General features: G+C 43.2%; 1 protein-coding gene across 5 annotated transcripts in view; it reads right to left on the reverse strand.

Annotated features, from left to right (window-relative positions):
- The window catches only part of PDE7B (phosphodiesterase 7B), a 264,361-nt gene that overhangs the window by 23,775 nt on the left and 218,849 nt on the right, over positions 1 to 21,737 (reverse strand). For all 5 annotated transcript variants that reach the window (XM_042445797.1, XM_042445798.1, XM_042445796.1 and 2 more), the window contains 2 exons: positions 10,430 to 10,530; positions 6,766 to 6,897 (listed from right to left, as the gene is read on the reverse strand). In XM_042445797.1, coding sequence (XP_042301731.1) covers positions 6,766 to 6,897; positions 10,430 to 10,530 — 233 coding nt within the window. The remainder of the gene's footprint in view (positions 1 to 6,765; positions 6,898 to 10,429; positions 10,531 to 21,737) is intronic.

A 21,737-nucleotide genomic window follows, 5' to 3' on the forward strand; every position in this document is an offset into this window, starting at 1 on the left:
GGGACCACAAGAGCCAACCAGTCCAACTCCCTGCCATGCAGGAACTCTCAGTCAAAGCATCCCTGGCAGATGGCCATCCAGCCTCTGTTTAAAGACCTCCAGGGAAGGAGACTCCACTACACTCCGAGAGAGTGTGTTCCACTGTCAGACAACCCTTACTGTCAGAATGTTCCTCCTAATGTTGAGGTGGAATCTCTTTTGCTGTAGCTTGCATCCATTGTTCTGAGTCCTGTTCTCGGGAGCAGCAGAAAACAAGCTTGCTCCCTCCTCAATATGACATCCCTTCAAATATTTAAACACGGCTATCATATCACCTCTTAACCTTCTCTTCTCCAGGCTAAACATTGTCAATTTAAGAATCTGTAAGCCACTCTGAAAGCCTTTGTGACTGAAAAGTGAGGTTATAAATATGCTAAACATAGACAGACAAATTTGACTTGGAAGTTAAAGAGAACTTCTAGGACAGGGGTAGGCAACCTGCGGCCCGCAGGCCGGATGTGGCCTGGCAAGGCCTTGGGACTGGCCCCATCCCGGTCCTGCCGCCGATTGCCACCGGAGCCTTTGGCCTCTTGCATGAGGGCGGAGGCAGGCAAGGGGGGGAAGCGGCGGGCAAGGGGGGGCAATTGTCTATAAAAGCCTCCAAAACATGCATTTATATTAACCTTTTAAAAAAAAATCAGCAATTTTTTTTGCGTGTCCTCCATTTTTTAAAAAAAAGTGCCCTCCATTTGAAAAATTTGTCCTACATTTGTCTCAGCTTATTTATTTATTTATTTAATTTTTTTTTTAAAAAAATATTTAATTATTTATTTTTTGACTTCAGCCCCCCAGTTGTCTGAGGGACAGCAACCCGGCCCCCGGCTCAAAAAGGTTGCCTACCCCTGTTCTAGGATATAGAAGCCCTAGACTTCTATCAGGGGGGTACAACGGGGGTGGAGGGAGAAGACATAGTTTTCTTGTACAAGCAGAAGTTCAGGGTGTGTTGTTGGATTATATTCATTTTCTTTTTTGGGGTTATTGATGCATCAGCTAACTTCCTACTTTGCAAAAGAAATATCTTTGCAAAATAAATGCCAGATTAATACTTTTTCATTTGCCAAGATAGTTTGAATTACAAGGTTGACTTTGGCTACTATGTGTTTTTAAAAAAGATTTATACATCTTTGTTTTTAATTCTTGTTAATGTTTTATTGCATCATATTAATTTTATTCATGATTTGGATGCCACTCTTCAAATATAATTGGCTAACAGGTAGCTGGGAAGTATAAATGTATAAGGTATATACATGGAAATTGTGTAATCTGAATCAGGAGTAATCTTCCATTTAAATGTGATGACATTTAAAGTCTTCAGTGGCTTGGGTTGAGGGAGACCCACTCCCCACTATGTGGCTGCTTGTGGGGCCCTCCTTTGTATTCCACCATTGCGGTCAATATTGTTAAGTTATAAACATTGCTAAAGAGCCAATTTATGTTATGATGATTTGGTACAGCTGGCCCATCCATATCCACAGATTCAGTCATTCATGGCTTGAAGATATATTTTCTAAAAATTCAAAAAGCAAATCTTGATTTTGCCATTTTATATAAGGAACACCATTTTACTATGCCACTTTATATAATGGAACTTGAGCATCCATGGATTTTGGTATCCATGGGAGAGGGGGTGCCTGGAACCAAACCCTAGCAGATACTAAGGGTCCACCGTAAATTCTATGGCTAAAAGATTTTAAACCAATATATACTAAGGGCAGTTTCAAAGTTGGGTGATCTTTTAAACCAGATTGTCTTCCACACCAGACATAATGTAGAACACAGGTAGAAATCCTGTGGCCTGCAAGCCATAGGTATTCCTCAAAGCACCTCCAGACGCTTTCAGTCCCCTCCCTTAAGTTTTTTGGGGGAATGTCCTCCCCCCACTTCCATCTGAATAAGTCTTTTTCCAACCAGATTAGTTTGCTTCCAAAGAATGCCTTCACTGCCCTGGTCCAGCCCTTTCTTTTAGAAACAGATAACAGCCACATTCTCCCTGCTCAGAGGAAAAGAGATGTAAGCAATTCCTTGCTTGCTTTCTAGGCAAATGGAATGTCCCTTTTAAGGATTGCTGAAGCTATATATCCCTTTTTCTGAGCAGGGAAAGTAGAGCTGTTGGCTTTTTCTAAAATGCCTTGGTTTCAATTTACCAGGTCACCACTCCCAAGTGCTATGCTCTCAGGTATCTTGTCTTTTAGAAGGATATCAGCCATGTACACCCAACCCCTCTTCGCTTCCAAGAGTGGCATTTATATTACGGAGGGAAGGGAATGGAGTATGGAAGCAGCTGCCCAGGATCACAAGGTTGCAAAAATAGGTCCTCCAATGTTTCAGATGCCCACCCTGGCACAGAGCCTTCATGTTAATACCAGGAAAGTGAATTTTGAAGCTCTTAGTTCTGGTACATTTGCTGGGATCGCCATGGGATTCAGGAATAAATCAGTTATAATCATGGATGATATTTTCCAGCTTCATTCTGGTAAGACTTTTAGTTCAGGCATTTAGAAAGCTATAGGTAAAGGTTTCCCCTTTGACTAAGTTGTCAAGTTGTGTCTGACCATAGGGGGCAGTTCTCATCTACTAAACCAAAGAGCCAGTGAAAGACAACTCTGTGATCATGTAGCCAGCACGACTGCACAGAACACTGGCGCTCGATAGACGGACCCTATGGGGCACCGTCATTGCGTGCGAGGGGCAGTGCTTTCAGACGCCCCTCGCACGTGACGAGGGCATCAAAATGGTGGCGCCCTGTACATACAGGTGCCGCCATTTTGATGTGTCAGACGCCTAGCGTTCGCACGTCTCGGCGCCTTTATGACACTGCAAGTGCACCATGTGGAGATACACTATAGTGCTGGTGTAGTGTATCTCCACATGCAGATATTTATACTGAGAGAATGTTGGATTGCACCTACTAATTAATTTCCCCTCTTCTCACAAAAATGCTATTGAATCAATTAATTAAAAACATTAAACTTTTGCTACTAACTTTCTCACTTCTGATCTTCTTATTCCACTCCTCTTGAGAAGCCCTGATATTTACTGGAATTTGAACAAGAAAAACTGCAGCTGTATTTCTTATGTTTGGCTATGGCTTGTCAAAAGCAATAGAGAGAGCTGAGCCAGACACAGGGTATCTCAGCATCCCTTTATCATAGCCTTGGATCCTATGGCCCTGTCTGTTCCTTTATCTTGGGATAGAAGGACACTCTGGACTGTTATGCAACTGACATCCCTAGGAAGAAAATACACATTAATGGAGAGAGGCTTTCCAAGAAAGAATCCTTCACATTTTCCTATTAGATTAACTATAAAATCAGGATTCTGTTGGGACTCATCAACAAACTAACCATTTCCAATCTATTTCATCTAGGGTTGCCATAAGGCAGGACCTCCAAACCAGGACAAATATAGACAAATGTAGGACAACATTTTCAAATGTAGGACACATATTTTTTAAAATGGAGGACACGCGAAAAAATTTGATGGTTTTTTAAAAATGTTAATATAAATGCATGTTTCTTAGACATGATCAAAATGGAGGACATTTTGGCATTATTCCTAGACAGATGGCAGAAATGTTCTTCCCTTTCTGGCCAACCCCCCCTTCCCCCATTCCAAACAGCACATTTGGGCACTGAACATGGCTTTGTTTTAACATGGCGTCTTGCATATTTCAGAGGCTTATTGCATAACCAAACTCTTTGGGTTTCACACTGAACATGGGTTCACATGGCTATGCATATTGAATATTTGACATGGTTTAAAGGTGGTTTAACAAGAAGTGGATTTGCCCTCGGTTTCAGGTGTCTTGCACCAACCATACTTCTCAGAAGTGTGTACTTGGTCAAGGTACTTTGGTTTTTTCTTCACTGCGCATGAGTTTGGCCATGCCTCAGAAGCTGGCTGATATCAATATCACCATCACCATCACCATCACCATCATCATCATCATCATTGTTAAAGCAGACTATTTAGAAATGCACTTTGGAAAGTTACACTGTCTCGCCTTCAGAAAGAGTGCATGCCTCAGAAACTGACTGATATGATCATCATCATCATCATCATCATCATCATCATCATCATCATCATCATCATCATCACTACCACTATCATTGTTAAAACAAAGCAGACCTGTACAAATGGAATGAAAATCCTCCTCCTCCTCCTGCTCCTACTCTTCTTCTTCCTCCTCTTCCTCCTCCTCCTGCTACTTTTCTTCTTCTTCCTCCTCTTCTTCCTCCTCCTCCTCCTTCCTCCCTCCTCCTCCTGCTACCTCCTCCTCCTCTTCTTCCTCCTTCTTCCTTCCTTCCTCCCTCCTCCTCCTGCTACCTCCTCCTCCTCTTCCTCCTTCTCCTCCTCATCTTCATCCTCCTCCTCCTCCTTGACCCTTTCCTTTGCCCTTTGGCTGCAGCCCGGCCCAAAAGAGGAGGAGCTCCTCCTCCTGAGGCTGGCTGGCCAATGGGGGCAGACGGGGGCTGGAATAGCCCCACCCCCTGCCAGCGCTCACAGACTCCGGGCTGGAGAAGGGGCGGGCTGTTTAGCCCCAGCCTCAGGAGGAGGAAGTCCTCCTCATTAGCCCTGCGTGCGGCCCTGCAAGGGCGTGCGCTGGGCCAGCGGAAGCGCCCACGGCCCAGCACGGAGGAGGAGGTAGGTGGGCCGTGCTGTGCGCCGCGTGCGCACAAAAAAATGAGGAGGAGGAAGAGGGTGGGCTGCGCAGCTGCGCAGCACCCAAAGGAAAGGAGGTGGGGGAGGAGGAGGTGGGTGGCCGCTGTGGGAGCACACGGAGGGAGAGGGGGAGGAGCGCTGCGCAGCCCGCAGCCAAGGCAGAATATGGGCCCAACCCGGGAATTGGCAGAACCGGACTGGGACTGGGACGGTTCCACCAAAACCGGGATTTTCCCGCCTACAGGCAGGTTATGGCAAGCCTAATTTCATCCTAAGTGAGAAGTACTACTACTTGGAAATATTACTTCTCTGAGAATTCTGTCACTGGCATGGCCACTTTCCATCCTGGTTGTGGGATTTTGCAAGTTGTATACCAAAAGAAGTGACATTTCCCATCTTTCAGTAATATATGATTCCATGTGGCACATACAAATCACACAGCACTGTAGGATAGTAGCCATGATATTTAATACCAGCAAAGAAGAACGCTGTGGGTCAGCTGAATACAATGGTTCTTTCTATAGCAATCAAATTCTAATGGACATTGTTGAATAAGCCATTAGGTAGTATATGTGTTATCTTTTACTATAATAAATCTCCAGGGTTCTTTGAACTAAGTTCATTTGTACAAAAGGAATATTGCTTACTGAGGGAAATTTCTTACCTATCTTTTCAAATGCATGGGTGCAGCTTCTTTAGTTTCACTTATATTTTAAAGGGTATCTGATTACAACCCTGGACTTTTGAGTTATCAGTTTCTGTCTTGGAGATAAGTCAAGTAAACTTGTCTGGAAATATTTGCATATACAAGTACTTTTACTTCCTGATTCTTTTCTCCTATTCTATAGCACAGATAATCAGGTATAGTTATATTGGGCCTACACACACACACACACACACACACACACACACACACACACATTGTATTCTGTGTCATTTTCTGTATTCCGCTGAATCATATACAAAAAAACCCCAGTGTTGTCTCTGGAAAATTAGCTGTATGTGCCCCACCATTGTTTCATATGAAAACAGTGGTTGTAACTAGCCACTTCCTTCCCACTTTTGATAGGATGGATAAGTGCACACATCCAACTATACTGATTTGGCAGGGATAGTCCTGATTAATCATTTGTTGTTCCACCTTTTCCCACTGCTTTCAAAATGTCCCAGTTTCTCTCTGTCCTCAATTTACTTCAGTTTCTGTAAGCTAAGCTCGAAGTTCAAGAACAGCTTATAATTGATTAATTCAGCATGGGGAGAGGACAGGAGAGAGTGCAGTTTTGCCCTTGCTAGTTGGCTCAGGCAAAAGCAAACTGCTGCGTACTTTCATAGCTTGTGTGATCTTCCACTTTAATAGCATTTGCCATTTTAACCACACTCTGACATTGCTTGGCCACATGCGACTCAGAACTTTATCGCACCCGGTTCTTTTGCCTGTTACGGGTACAGAAAGTGGACGCTTGTGTGTGCGCACGACCTGCCAAAAATGATTTTACCGCACGCAAAAGCATCCTCCAAAAAGTCCTGTTCCGTCCCCCAGCGCCAAGCCGTCCCGGTTCAGTGCTGAGGCACGTGAAATGTTCTGGTCAGAAGTCTTCCAACCGAGCAAAATAGCGCCTGTCAGCACTGAACCGGGATGACTTGGCGCCGGGGGACAGAATGGGGCCTTTTGGAGGATGCTTTGGTGTGTGGTAAAATCAGTTTTTGGCAGGTTGCACGCGCACACGAGTGTCCACTTTCCATACCCATAACTGGCAAAAAAACGGGTGCGATAAAGTTCTCAGTTTTCTGCTATGAAATGTTGGAGGCTATGCAAGTGGTCTGATCTGGTTTGACACTGGTTGCAGGTGACCACCATATAGCAAGACCTAGGCTTCATCTACAGTTGCAAGAGCTCTGTGGAATATCAGGCAGTGATGGGAAATGAAAAATTGTGGTGGGCAGGAGGAACAGCAGGCCTCTTGCACATACAATCAGAAAGAATGTAATGGGTTCAGGCCTTGATTAAGATGGGTATTTGTTTTTGTTTTTTGTTTTATATAGCATGACAAGAGTCACTCTCACCTGGTATAAACCGGCAAGGTGGTGTTTGGTTTTTATCAAAAATGGCTGGTTGACTCCTGGATGATCTACATCATGAGCTGCAGCAGCCAGTAGTCCAAGCATAATGTCCAGAGGTGTGAGGAAGTTAGCTAGCTGTACCATGAAGAAAATGAACATAGGATTAAATAAAATACTGTGCTGTTTCTCTTACTATACACAGCTAAATGAACTTATGTGCATAAAAAACCACCCAATTGTTATATCTTATGGTACTTAGTTTTTGAAATACAGTGGACCCTTGTTATACGCTGGTATTTGGTTCCAAGATCCCCTGTGTATAACAAAATCCATGTATGCTCAAGTCCCATTAAATATAATGACATAGCAAAATGGTGTCCCTTATAAAAAATGGAAAATCAAAGTTTGATATTTGAAATTTATACTTTTTTGGAACATTTTCAAACCGTGGATGCTTGAATCCACATATTAAAAATCCGTGTATAAGAAGGGCCGACTGTAACCTTCAAGTGGTGATCTGAGGACACAATTGTGGTGCCCAGAATTAAAAGAATGGTTAAAATATTTAAGCCAAATCTGGGTGACTTCCGAACATCTACTGCCAAAAGCTGAGATGGATACAAGGGATACTGTTATAACATTACCAAGTGCTTCAGTGCTGCTGTAGTGGCAGATATTAATAAGCAAAACTAGTTACTGTTGTTTTTTTTTTAAAAAAGCATTACAATATTCAGTCTTATAAAGCAATTTATTTGGACTAAAATTACTTTTCATTGTTCAGGGGACTAAAAATATCAAGGCCAGTGATAAAAAACAGGATCAACCCTAGTTATACCAAGATATACTAGCATGCCATGCTATAGTCAGGCAGTATTCAGAAATGCTTATCTAGGTTCTGAAATCTGATGACATCTTGGAACAGATATGAATGGACACATCTATCAAGAGAGTAGACTGAGCTGAAACCAGGTGAGGCTAGGTTAATATTTAATATAATTTTTATCCAATGCATTTGAACTAATAAAACAAATAAGATCTACTATAAGAATAATGGTCTATAGCAGGAATGGGCAATTAGTGGCTCTGGGGTTGTGAGTGTTTTCTGTGGTCTCAGGGCAAAAGCACACAGCCTCTAAGGGTCAGTTAGAGGCCGTTCTGGCTGCAATCAGGCTGGGACTGCAGCGAATGTATGACCTGCTTCTAAAGCAGGCCGCTGCTACAGTCCCAAGCCAGCCGCTGGCAAGAGCGAACTGCATCTGTTCTTTTTCAGTCAGCTTTTTCACGGCTTCGGAGTGGCTTCCAGCCACTTTGGGGACATGAGTAATGTAAATGTCGCACCCACAAAACAGCCAGAAGCCACCTTATTTGGCCCATGCATTTTGGGCTTCAGACTCCCCCAGACAACTCTTTTTTGTGGCTAGAAAAGGTCAATTTGCCTCCTCTGGAAGCCTGTAGGAGAGTAGTGTCAGAATCCTCTGGTGTCCTTCCTGTCTGTCTATCTGTCTGACTGACTGTCTCTCTAATTGAAATATGAAAAGTTCTTCCACACACTTCTGCATGTTTTTTTAAATTGGCATTTTTGGCAGTCCATGTGGCCCTCTGGAGTGTCCCAAGAGCAGAAAATTAGCTTTCAAAGTTTTATTTTAAGACCAGGGGCCAGAGGAAGAGAGTGAAATGTAGATCCCAGAAGCTCAAGGTTTCAGACAGATTGTTTACCTAATACACAGTTCCTGATACACACCAGGAAATGAATACAGTCCGTCCTTGCCTTACGTGGGGGATCCGTTCCGGATCCCTCCGCGTAAGGCGAATTCCGCTTATGCTCGAGCCCCATTGAAAACAATGGAGCTCGGGTGTGGCGGCGCGCCGGGGGCGGGCGTGCCCATTCAATTTAATGGGACGCGCCGCCCCTTCCACCCCGCGTGCGCCCCGTGGCTTGAGCGCATATGCTCAAGGCCGCGTATGGCGCACCCGTGTATGGCGCGGGCGCACTGTAGTACCAATTTCACATTTGCTAAAACAACAAAGTAACAGTGAAGTTTTGTTGGACTGTGATTCCCCTTAGATCTACCAGCATAGCTAGAGGTGAAGAATGATGGAAGCTGTAGACCAAAATGTCTGGATTGCCATGCTTTGCTATCCTTGCAATAAAGCATTGAAAGCTGGGGGGAAAATATCAGGGAAGAAGAAAGGAAGTCCAACCTTTCAAATGCCTCTCCACTGAAATTACATTTACCCAGGGGCATCACTAGGGGTGTGTGGATGGTATGGAAAGCACCTGCAGACACCCTAAGGTGGGACGTCACCAATGCTCCCCAAACATCTGCCTTTTGGGAGAAATGGGTTGTGGCATTCATCTGAGTCCTTTTAAAAAACTTAAGAGATGGTGTGTGTGGGGCAAGGCTCAGTGAGATGAGAAAGGAGTAGCCCCAGACTTCCCCCCCAAATTAATTTTTTTTAATTTTTTTTTAAATTTTTAAATTTTAAAATATTTTAAATTTTTAAATTAAACAAATTAAATTTTAATTTTTAAAAATAATTTTACATTTTCCTTTAAAACACTACAACTTACCAAAGTTTCACTTTAATCATATGAAGCTTTGTTGTTTACTTCCAAGTCATTCCTGACATATGGCAACTCTAAGGCAAACCTATCGTGGAGTTTTCTTGCAGGATTTATTCAGAGGAGGTTTGCCATTGCCTTCTCATGAGAGCATGTGACTAGCCCACGGTCACCCAGTGGGTTTTGTAGCTGTGCTGGGAACTGACTCCTGGTATCCAGAGTCATAGGCCAACATTTAAGCCACTATGGCATGCTGGCTCTCAACACATGAAACTATGTACATATAAATATACTTAAGCTGTGCATATGATACTGTAATTTAACGGTATAATTTTAATTTTGCTAGTTTTTTATGTCATGACTATTGCCATTACATTAAGTGATATACAGTGTGCCCTTGCTATCTGCTGGGGTTTGGTTCCAGGACCCCCTGCTTTCCCGTGGATACCAAAATCCATGGATGCTAAAGTTCCATGCAATATAATGGCCTAATAAAATTGTGTCCCTTATATAAAACGGCAGAATCAAGCTTTGCTTATTGGAAAATATCTATCTATCTATCTATCTATCTATCTATCTATCTATCTATCTATCTCAAGCTGTGGATGCTTGAATCCATGGGTAAGAAAGACATGCATACAGAGGGTCGTCTGGATTGGAATTATGATTTATGAGTAATATTAATACCAAAAACCTTAGTAAGAATTGTGTATGCTGTTGTATGGAAGGAGGAAAGTGGTGGTGGTGGGTTTTCACCATGAGTTACCGCACTCAGATGGGTGATGCCAACTTTAAGGATGCTGCTGGATTAATCCATTGGGCTCCCTTGCTGCAAATTTGCTGCTTGACTCTAGAATAACCAGTTATTATATCTTGGTACAACTAGGGCTGATATTGTTCTTCAGCACTGGCTCAAAAGTTGCCAGTTTTTTCAGACATCTACATCCTGTGCCACTTAAGCAGCTGAACCAATGAATATTAGGATGCTTCACTGCCTAAAGTGTAACAGAATGTAGATATTGAGAAATATGACAAGTTTATCAGTACTAAGGTTACGATGGAACAACAAAGAGACATTGTTCACTGGGAAAGCAGAATGGTTACCTTGGGCTCCTTAAGGTAGCAGTGCATGGCTTGTGTAACATCAGCAGCGTGAACAGCATTGTGGTATGGATTTTGGCTATGATAATCTTCTTGCACCATAACTGGAAGCAAAAGAACAAGGGAAATAACACATTAGTTTCTCTTTCTGCCCCATCAAGAACCATGTGTTGAACCCGTGGTAAAATTCTGATAGCTCATTCTGAAACTTTGGGTTTAAGTCTTCTGTTCACCTGACTGGGATTTCTTCTTCTTTTCCTTAAACAAAAACAAACAAACAAACAAACAAACAAAAAAAAAACACACACACACATAATGGCTCCATACCACATTCATATTCTAGAAAACATTTGTCAGACCTAAAGAAATTAAGCCTACTTTTAATGAAAGCACTGTTTCAGAAGAGAATTTATTTTTTAGATGAAGAAGGAGGGAATACATAATAGGTAGTGACTGAAAACTATTTTCATATATGGATCAAGGAGGTGAGATGGCACCTTTTGTAAAGGAACAACAACAGGAAATGAGTCCTTTTTCTCAAACACAGAGTTTAGGGGGGGGGGGGGGGAGATGTTTTTAGGACATATTGACTTGGGTTGTTTTACAAGTTATCATTCAAAAAACATAATCTTCTCAAACTGTGCCCAGTTTGCCCTCACTCTACTTACCTCTACCTGAAATTATAAATGACTCCTACCCATTTCAGGTAATATATTGGTGACTAAATGTACAGTATATTCTATGAAAGCACTCCACACACCCTTCCATATATTTTGCTATAAAGAGTAACCTAGAGAAAGTCACAACAGCAGAGATGGAGTGATGGTGAGTTTATATCTTTCCCTCTTGGCTGAAGTTCCAAGCAAAGTGCTTTCTCTCTGAAGCTGCTATTTGCATTTCCAGGAAATCCTCCATTGTTGTGGAAGACAACTCTGGAAAGGCAGGTTTTGCCAGGACTGTGGCAGGTCGTGGCAAACTGTCTGTTTCTATGGGCCTGAGAGTGCTATTTGGCTGCTATTCAAATAACAGAAATGTTCACATGACTTTCAACATAACTAATGTCATTATTAGCCTGCAAACAACATGGTAATGTTAACTCCACATATCCTGATTCCCTACATATTTGCAATGTGGAAGGTAATGATACTACAGTTGGCCCTTCACATTTGCGGCTTTGACTTTTGTGGTTTTGATTATTTGCAGATTTGCTTAATATGCCCTGTCTAGGAATACCTAGGTCCTCCAGAGAGATTCTGCTCGACATTGACCAGAAGGTTGCACTGGAGGATCTAGTGATTACTAGAGAAAACACGTCTCTAGATATTTCTAGGTCCTCCAGCATGATTCTATGGCCTATTTTTGGCAGATGTTGGCCATAGAATTGTGTTGGAGGACCTAGAGATTCCGAGAGAGATGGTCTCTCAGGTTAAAAATTTGCATTTCCCCCACTTTCACGGGGTCCTATGTCCCTAACCCCAGTGAATGTGGAGCACCCACTATATATCCAATGTAGATAATGCTCACTGTACTACCTAGCGTTCAATGCCAAGAAAGGTATTTTCAGCTTTACAGATTTTCTCCTTTTTCAAGAACTTCCTTCCAGTTTAAATCCAGGGGTCCTGTCACATTGTGTGTGTGTGTCTGTGTGTGTGTTGCGTGCCTTCAAGTCATTTTTGACTTATGGCATCCCTAAGGCAAACTTATTATGGAGTTTTCTTGGCAAGCTTTGTTCAAAGGAGGTTTGCTATTGCTTTGGCCTGATGCCAAGAGCATATGACTTGCCCAAGGTCACCCATTGGGTTTCATGGATGAGCTGAGAATCAAACCCTGGTCTCCAGAGTCATAGTCCAAAACTCAAATCACTAAGCCACACTGGCTCACTCTTTCACACTACATAGTTGCTATGCTAGGATTCCACTTAAAGTGGCAAAGCAACATCCTGTGGAATCTTGAGATCTGTAGTTGAGAGAGGCATTAGGTCATTAGTCCGCCTGATAGTCTGGACTTCAACCCAAGGTCCTCCTTTGGTCTTCCAGGTCGTTTGGATTTCAACTTCCAGAAGTTCTAGCCAATATAGAATTCATAGAATCATAGAATTGGAAGAGACCACAAGGGCCATCCCGTCCAACCCTCTGTCATGCAGGAACTCTCAATCAAAGCCCCGACAGATGGCCATCCAGCCTCTGTTTAAAGACCTCCAAGGAAGGAGACTCCACTACACTCCGAGGGAGTGTGTTCTACTGTTGAACAGCCCTTACTGTCAGGAAGTTCCTCCTAATGTTGAGGTGGATCTCTTTTCCTGTAGTTTGCATCCATTGCTCCTGGTCCTAGTCTCTGGAGCAGTAGAAAACAAGCTTGCTCCTTCCTCAATATGAAATCCCTTCAAATATTTAAACAGGGCTATCATATCACCTCTTAACCTTATCTTCTCCAGGCTAAATAACCCCAGCTCCCTAAGTCGTTACTCATAGAACATGGTTTCCAGACCCTTCACAATTTTAGTCGCCCTCCTTTGGACACACTCCAGTTTCTCAATGTCCTTTTTGAATTGTGGTGCCCAGAACTGGGCACAATATTCCAGGTGGGGCCTGACCAAAGCAGAATAGAGTGGCACTATTACTTCCCTTGATCTAGACCAGGGGTTGGCAACCCCCGGCCCGTGGGCCACATCCGGCCCGCTGGAGCGACAGGACCGGCCCCAGCCTGGTCCTGCCACTGATTGCCGCAGGCGTTACCATGGTGGTGGCGGTGGCGGCAGCAGCACCACCGCCAAGGAGGGCAGGCCACAGACAGTGCACCACTGCCGCCGCCCGCCCGCAGCTTCCTGTAGCCCTGCATGCGCATGCAAGGTCGTGCGCAGGGCTAAATAGGAGGAGTTTCTCCTCCTTGGGCTGGCTGGCCAATGGCTGCTGCCAGGGGATGGGCTGTTGGAGCTCCAGCCTGCCCCCATTGGCCAGCCAGCCTCAAGAGGAGGAGCTCCTCCTCAGGCAGGGCAGGAAGGGGCGGGGGGTCCCCCTGCCCTTTCCCTCCCTTCCCATGGGCTCCAGGCCAGCTGCGGGGAGAGAAGGACGGGGGCGGGGTGTCCCCCTGCCCTTTCCCTCCCTTACCACGGCTGCACAACAGCGCGGGGCTGAGAACGGAGAGAAGGAAGGGGCGTGGGCTCCCCCTGCCCTTTTCCCTTCCCTCCCTTGACCCAGGCGGCAGCCGCGGGCAGGGCTAGAGGAAGGGGCGGGGGGTCCCCCCGCCCTTCCCTCCCTTCCCACGGTCCAGGCAGCTGGTGGAGAGCAGGAAGGGGGCGAGGGTCCCCCCTGCCCCTCCCTCCCTTCCCATGGATCCAGCAGCCGCAGGCCGGGCAGCAAGGGGCGGGGGTTTTTTGGGGGTGTTTCCTCCTCCTCTTCCCGCCCTCCCGCGGCTTGCCCTTTTTTTTTTTTTTTCCCCCCCGTGGGGGAGAAAGAAGGAGGAGGGGGAGACAGGCGCAGGAGGAGGAGGGGAGGAAGGAAGGAGGGAAGGAGGAAGGGAAGGGGGAGGAAGAAGGGGAGGAAAGGGGAGGAGGGAGGGAAGGAAGGCGCAGCCCGGAGGAACGGAGGACGGCGGAAGGAAGGAAGGAAGGGGGAGGAGACGGAGGAGGAAGAAGGAGGAGGATGAGGAGGGCGGAAGGAAAGAAGGAAGGAAGGAAGGGCAAGGAAGGAAGGACGGACCGGAAGGAAGGCAAGGGGGAGGAAGAGAGGAGGACGAAGGAGGTGGATGAGGAGGAGAAGACTCTTTTGAAGGTGAGACAGTGTGACTTTCTCAAATGCATTTCTGTTTCTTTCGGTTTGCATTTAATGCCGTAAAAGGGTCTGCTTTAACATGATCAGTGGTGGTGGTGGATGATGATGATGAATATCTGTCAGTTTCTGAGACATCACTCACTCTTTCTGAAGTGACACAATGATATGGTTTCGTGCCGACGGGAAAGAGCCGAAAGGAATGGCCTGGGACGGGTGCCCAGCCCTTCCCTTCGGTCCTCCCTCCCCTCTTGGCCGAACCGGCCCCTTTGGAGCCCGTTCGGCCGAAGGAAGGGGCCGAGGAGGAGCGGGCAGGCGCATGCCTCCTTCCTCCCCGCGGGGCTTCGGCAGACCTGAGGTGGTCCTTCGGAGGACACCTCAGGCCTGGACAACGCCCCGAGGATAGGAAGCAGGGGCTGCGCGGCCTTTTGCCTCCTGGCCCCTCACGGGCCTTTAATGCGTCCCCAGCTTTCTCTGAGAGGCAGCTGGGGGCCACGGAAAGGAGGCGGAGCAGGCGTGCCCCTTCACCCCCCTCCCAATCCTCCCCCCCACTTCCAGCGTCCCTCAGACAAGTGGAGGTTGGGAAAGGGAGCAGAGAAGATAAAGCCCCGTCCCGGCGGGTGGAAGCTCGGCCCCTGGCATGTGGTCCCCTCCTCAGAGGGTGGAAGCTCCACCCCCGGCTTCGGATCCCCTAGGTCTGAGGGACAGAAACCGGCCCGGCTCAAAACGGTTGCCTACCCCTGATCTAGACACTATACTTAATGATGCAGTCTAAATTGCATTGGCTTTTTTTAGCTGCCGCAGCACTATACTGACTCATACTCAACTGTGCTTCTACTTGTACTCCTAGATCCTTTCACATGTAGTTTCCATTCAGCCCAGGTGCCCCCCATCTGTATCTCTGCATTCATTTTTCTCCCTAAGTTGCAGTACCTTACACTTCTCCATGTTGAATCTCATTTTTTAGCTTTGAGCCCCGCTTTTAAAGTCTATTCAGGCCAATTTTGAAATTTTGATCCTGTGCTCTGGAGGATTGGGTATGCCTCCTAACCTAATTTGGTTGTCATCTGAGCATTTGATAAGTATGCCCCCAATTTTTTCCTCCCAAGTCATTGATAAAGATGTTGAATCGTACTGGGCCCAGTATGGAGACCTGTGGACCCCATGGTCACCTTTTTTTTTCTCTCCAGGATGAAAAGGAGCATTGTGAGCCCCTTTGGGTTCGGCAGTCAACCACTTACAACTCCAGTAACAGTTACCTTGTCTCTAGCCCACATTGTACAAGCTTGTTTGCAAAAATGTCTCTGAAAAACCTTTGTCAAAGCCCTACTGAAATCAAGATATACTATAACACAGACTTCCCTTCATTTCTACCCAGATGGTAATTTTATCAAAGACTAGAGATTAGATGTGACTTCTTCTCTGATACCCGTGTTGATCTTTGTGATTATGGAATTGCCTTTCTAAATGTTCACAGACTCTTGTCTAATGATCTGCTCTAGAATTCTTTCCTGGTGTAGATGTCAGACTAACTGGCGACAATTGTTGGGTCCTTCTGTTTTCCCTTTTTGAAGATGGGGACACGTTTGCCCTCCTCCAGTCTGCTGGAACTTTTCCTGTTCTCAGAGTCTCAAAGATTATTTGCCAATGGCTCCAATATTACATTGCCCGTTCTTTTAATACCCTTGGATTAGTCATGTGTTCCTTGATACTTCTATTTCATTTAGCATTAACAAGGTATTCTCATACTATCTCTTTGCTTATTCTGTACTGAACTTCCCCTATTCTTTCATCTGCTCCATTTATTCCAGATGAGCACCTTTTCCTTTTTGGAGTAACAACTGAGGCAAAGAAGGTGTTGAGTAATTCTGCCTTTCTCTGTCTTCTGTTCGCATTTTGCCATCTTCTCCACGCAGTTGCCCTATCGTTTCTTCTTCTTCCTTTTGCTATGGACAATACAAAAACGCCCTTTTGTTGCTTCTTAACCTCTAGCAAGCCTGAGTTCATCTGCCGCTTTCGTTTTCTGACTTTACCCCTACACCAGGCTAACTATTTGCTTGAACTCTCCTTTGGTGATTTCCCCATTTTCTATTTCATCTTACATGTTCCATTTAAAACTTAGTGAAAGTTCCTTAGTCGTCTCCAACCTGGTTTCTGAGACACCTCCCATTTTTCTTCCTTATTGGAACTGTTTGAAATTGTGCCTAATTATCTCCCTTTTGAGCAACTCCCATCCATCCTGGAAACTCCCTCTCTTTTATTACTCTGGACCACTTGGGATCGCCCCCCAGTATTTCTCTAACATTACTGAATCAGCTTTCGATGTCTTACTAATGAGTGTCTGCCTATGCCTGGCTTCTCCTTCCCCTGTCTAACAAATTCCAGGAGAACATGATCACTCCCACCTCTGATTCCACCACTTTGCACCCCCATTAACAAGTACTCTTTGTTTGTTAGGATCAGATCCAAAATACTGATTCCCTTGTTGCCTCTTCCATCTTTGGACAATGAAATGTCTTCCGGCAAGTGAGAATTTGCTTAGACTGCGGTATTTTGTGCGTTTGGAATTCCAGCAAAATCTCAGGGTCGTTGAAGTCATCCCTCACTACTCCATCTGTCCCTTTGAGTGTGTAGTCATTCTGTTCTAGAAAGGTGTCATCAAATTCCTCCATCTGACTGGGGGGGGGGGTCTGTAGTAGAACTCCCAACAATAACATCCTTGTTGTTTCCCTCCCTTTTAATTTTTATCCAGGCTCTCCACCTGGCTTCCATGATCGATTTTCTTGGATTCTTCACTGTGTAACATCTCTGACATATAGTGCTTTCCTCTCCTTTCCTGTTTGAGCTATTTCTCTTAAAAAAATATACCCCTCTATTTTTTATTCCAGTTCATGGACCATCCCACCAGGTTTAAGTTGCCTTATTCATTATTTGCTTTGTTGTACTAGAGCAAGTTCATCTTGCTTTTTCCCACATTCTTTAAGATACAAAGCAATAGTACCTTCTTTATAGAGTTGTGGAAAACATTTTTAGGGATGACAGCCCAGAAACCTGCCAGCCAGAAGTATGCTCAGTGATCATGCTGGTGTGGGGATTTGGGAGTTACAGTCCACAAATCAAACATTCCCTAAACTCCGCTCTGTACTGAAAAAACACAGTTTTCAGTGAGCATTTTATTAAAAAAAAACACTAGCATTTTAAAACTTCCTCATTAATTGTACTTTCAGTTCTAGAATAGCTCATTCACATCTGGAAAACTGTAGAGAACTTTTACAGTTCTCTCCTCTTATTAGCATAAAAAGTGAGATTCCTCCATTTTCCAACTGAATCTGTGTTGCCATGAAGACACCCAATTTCAATTCTAAAAGGACTGTTGAGAAAATGTCACACTAACCCTGTGCTCAGAGAATGTATGATTGATCAGACATTTTCTGCTGTATAATGGGGCCAAGCCATTCTGAAGAGGAATAGGGACATCAGCCACATAATTCAATTTTGTTCAAGAGCACAGGTAGTAAGGGGGAAATCACACCTTTTTTAAAAAAGTAAAACAGCAGATTCTCCTGAATCTTTTTAAAGATCCCTTCTCCTTAGGGAGAAAGTTCAGAAGAATTTAGGGATGGCTGAAAACTTGTCTAGTTCTTTTCATAAGAACTTCCAACACATTTGCAATAAATAAAATGAAAGATTTCATAATTTTTTAAAAAAAGATCAAAGGTGAGCGTGACAGCAAAAACTAACAAATATGTTCATCCACACAAAGTAATGTGTTTGCCTGTGATAATGACTGGGTTGCCTGGGTACAAAATGTTATCATGCTGAATTAGGTGTGCCATTCTTTGTAATTTTAGAGATTCCTCCTCTCTAGAGCAACATGTAAGGCGGCAGAAACTGGTGTTTTCTTGCTGGAGAATGTATATATCTTTAATTGCCTATGTAGACGGTGACAATTATGTCTGTTTTTTAAAAATAGAAATTTATCCCAGTTCTCAAAAGTTTTTCATGTTGGTAAACAACTTGAATTATTTTATATTAAACCATATTTTTCAGAAAACTGAGAGGAAATGCCTCTTATGTGGCAACAGATGCTTTTAAGTCCTCTCCTCTCTCTGTGGTGGGTTTGGGCTGTACAAAACAAAAGTTCTCATTGCAAAAAAGAGAGCTCTTCTCTGCCTGCTTATCATTAAGAACCTCTCTTATAAACTTTCTTTCTCTGGGAGGAAACATATGAGTGTGTAAGATGTCTCACTGACCAGCAGATGTCACAACGAATGAAGGCAAAACTGACATGTCTGTAATGTTCGCTCACTCGGACAGATTAATTCTATTTTAAATGGAAAGATTAAGATCCAGACATTTTACACCGGCAGAAAAGTCAACCCTTACTTTTTTGCTTGGGTCTATCTTCTGCCTTTTGAACAATTCTTTAGAATTTGAAATTTGCCCTGAATTTTGTAAGAAATGAGTTGGTTTAATAAAGGTATCAAGATTTGGTGAAGAGAAGCTTTGCAGAGAATAGAATGGGGGAAAAAAAGATTATTGCCAGAAATAGAAAATGAAAATGAAAGACTTTTTTTAAAAAAAGCTTACTTTTCTTATTGAGTTTTTTTAAGGTTCCTACAGCCCCATTGTAGTCTCTTTTTTGTTACGTGCATAACATACAGTTTATTCATGACAAACCAAATACAGGTTTAGCCTCAAATTACAAAAATAATTAAAACCCCTTAAACTTCCCCAGTCAATTAGCTCTATAACATATAGGCAATAGTTTACAATAAATTACAAAAATATTTATACAAAACATCACAATTTCCATACTCTGTTCAAATATAACATAATCTGTTTACTGCAGATTCCCTGCAGGCCTTTATCCCAAGTCTTAATTAAGTTTAGCTATCATTACAGCAAATCTGCAGTGCTGACATGACAGACTTAGTTGTATTAGCTAACAAGTAAGTGATTTTTCCAAGTCATTTTGGTTAGCTACAAGTTCAAACTTCTCTTCAGAAACTTATTCTTGTGTTTTATATATCTTACAGTTGTAGCATATTAGGTATGGTGTCTTCAATATCCACTTCCCAAATGCAAATACTCCTTGGGAATCTTTTTATATTTCCCTTCAATGTAGTTCATTTTCATTATCTGGAATTGTAGGGCTATAAAAGCCCTACGAAGAAGAGGTTGAGTTATTTCTGATAAATATTTTCCCTCTCCAAAACATACTTTTAGAAAAGGGAAACTAGAAGAGAACTTTGAAGCTCAAATGACATTAATATCCCACAGAGCTTAATGCTCTTGCATCCTTTCTTTGATGAGTTTCCTCATCCTTCATTTGATGAGTTGTAGTCATAAATTCAACAAGTGTTTTTGGTTTTGGTTTTTCAAAGAAGAAAAATTTTGTAGGAAAATGTATAGTTGCAGCCTGTTTGATTTCACAAACTGCTACCATAAGGGAAGGGATGAAAGGTATCCCTTCTACAGCAAGGGATTTTGTCCTATAACAATATTTTTTGAAGCAAGTTATGCTTTAAAGCAAGGAGTCTTTTCATAAAATAAGTTTCTTGTGCAAAGCGTCTCTGTGGTTTCAATAACAGCAACACCTGCTGGCCACTGGGACACAATGCAAGCTGGAAAACATGCTGATAGACTTGTTGAGGATGACTTTGGAACTACTTTTTAGGCTTCATCCGTACTGCAGAAATAACCCAGTTTGGCACCACTTTTACTGCCATGGTTCTATGTTATGGAATTCCAGGATTTGTAGTCTGATGTGGCACCAGAGCTCTCTGACAGTGAAAGCTATATGTCTCATAAAACTACAGTTCCCAGAATTCCATAGCATGAAGCCATGGCAGTGAAAGTAATGTCAACCTGGATTGTTTCTGCAGTGCGGATGCAGCCTTAATGATAAATTATTACAGGACTGGGAACATTATTAGGCACTTTTTCACATTCATGTCTTAACACAGTGAGGGTAGCAGCAAAGCTGAAAGTTAATACAAGTTGTGTATCTCTTATCCAAAAATCCAAAATCCAACCTACTCCAAAATCCAAACCAGTTTTCATTGGTGGCTGAGGTTCTGACAACTTTGCTTTATAATGGTTCAATGTATATAAACTTTGTTTCATGGACAAAATTATTAAAAATATTAAATAAAATTACCTTCAGGCTATGTGTATAAGGTGTATATGAAGCATAAATTAATTTCATGTTTAGACTTGGGTCCCATTTCCAAGACATCACATTATGTATATGCAAATATTCCAAAATCCCCCCAAAATTTGAAATCAGTAACACTTCTGGTCACAAGCATTTTGGATAAGGGATACTTAGCCTCTACCATCATGACACGGAATGTTGCCAAGAATCTATACTCATAGCAGGGTCACTCAAGGTGTAATATGTATAGTAGAGATGCCAGATTAAGATGCATCCATCTTCTTCAGGGATTAATAGCCACATCAGCAGAGGAGAACTGATAATTCCAATGGTGAGGGCAGAAGAGAAGATACTGAGGGGAACCTATTAGCAGCAGCAGTAGAGAGAAGTGACACTGACAGAGGATTTTTTTTAGAGACAAAGGTCCTGAAAATGGCTCTGTTTCTTTCAACTGTTTGGCTTTAAATTATTTTTAAGGAATATTATTAGTTTGTTTTTAAATTGGTTCCTTTATTTATTCTTTTAAATCTTTTTATCCATTGTGTGTTGTCTCAGGACCCCTGGAGGGCTGAGAGCTAATATATAAATAACATAAAGAAAAACAGAGATTATCAAAAATACAAACAAATGGTCTTCAAAGCAAATCAAGCTTTAACTCTCCCTAGAAGCCAAAATCACAAAACTGAGGGTGTCATACTTTGGACATGTCATGGCCCTGAACCTGAAAACCCTGAGCAGGCTGAAGTCTCTTGGAGGTCTGTCACTCACAGAATCACTATAAATCAAAACTGATTTGAGGATATACAACAACAATAACAACAACATGCATGCAAAGGGATAATCCAGCACTTTTTGAGACTAACTGAAAGATAAAAGTTGATAGCAAGAGTTTTCCTAGACTTGAGCCTTCTTCATCAGATGCATTTGAAAATAGGCTCAAGTCTAGGGAGACTATCAGACGGGGGGGTGGGGAATTGGGGAAGTAAAAGACGTACTCCCGGCAAAGTTGTGCGGTCACACTGAAGATTTTCAGATGACTTCATGCTTATCCAGGACTTAATCCATGAAGATCCAGAATGCTACAACAACAAACCATTCCCAGGACTTCCCCATGAATGGTTTGTTGCTGGAACATTCCTGGATCTTTTCCCTCATCTGAAAATCTCCTAGAAAAGCTCATGCTACCAACCTCTTTCTTTCAGTTAGTTTCCAAGATGCTGCAAGATCCCTTTACAATACATATAGATTTTCCAGATTAACATGGCTATGGAGATTATCAGACAGGAAAAGGCCATCCTTGTCATGTCCTTCCTGCACAATTACAGGACGAACTTTCGCACAATGTTGTACTTATCTGGACACTGTCCCATCTGGGAAGTGCAAG

This window comes from Sceloporus undulatus, chromosome 1 (assembly GCF_019175285.1).
Source record: "Sceloporus undulatus isolate JIND9_A2432 ecotype Alabama chromosome 1, SceUnd_v1.1, whole genome shotgun sequence".
Taxonomy (NCBI): Eukaryota; Metazoa; Chordata; class Lepidosauria; order Squamata; family Phrynosomatidae; genus Sceloporus; species Sceloporus undulatus.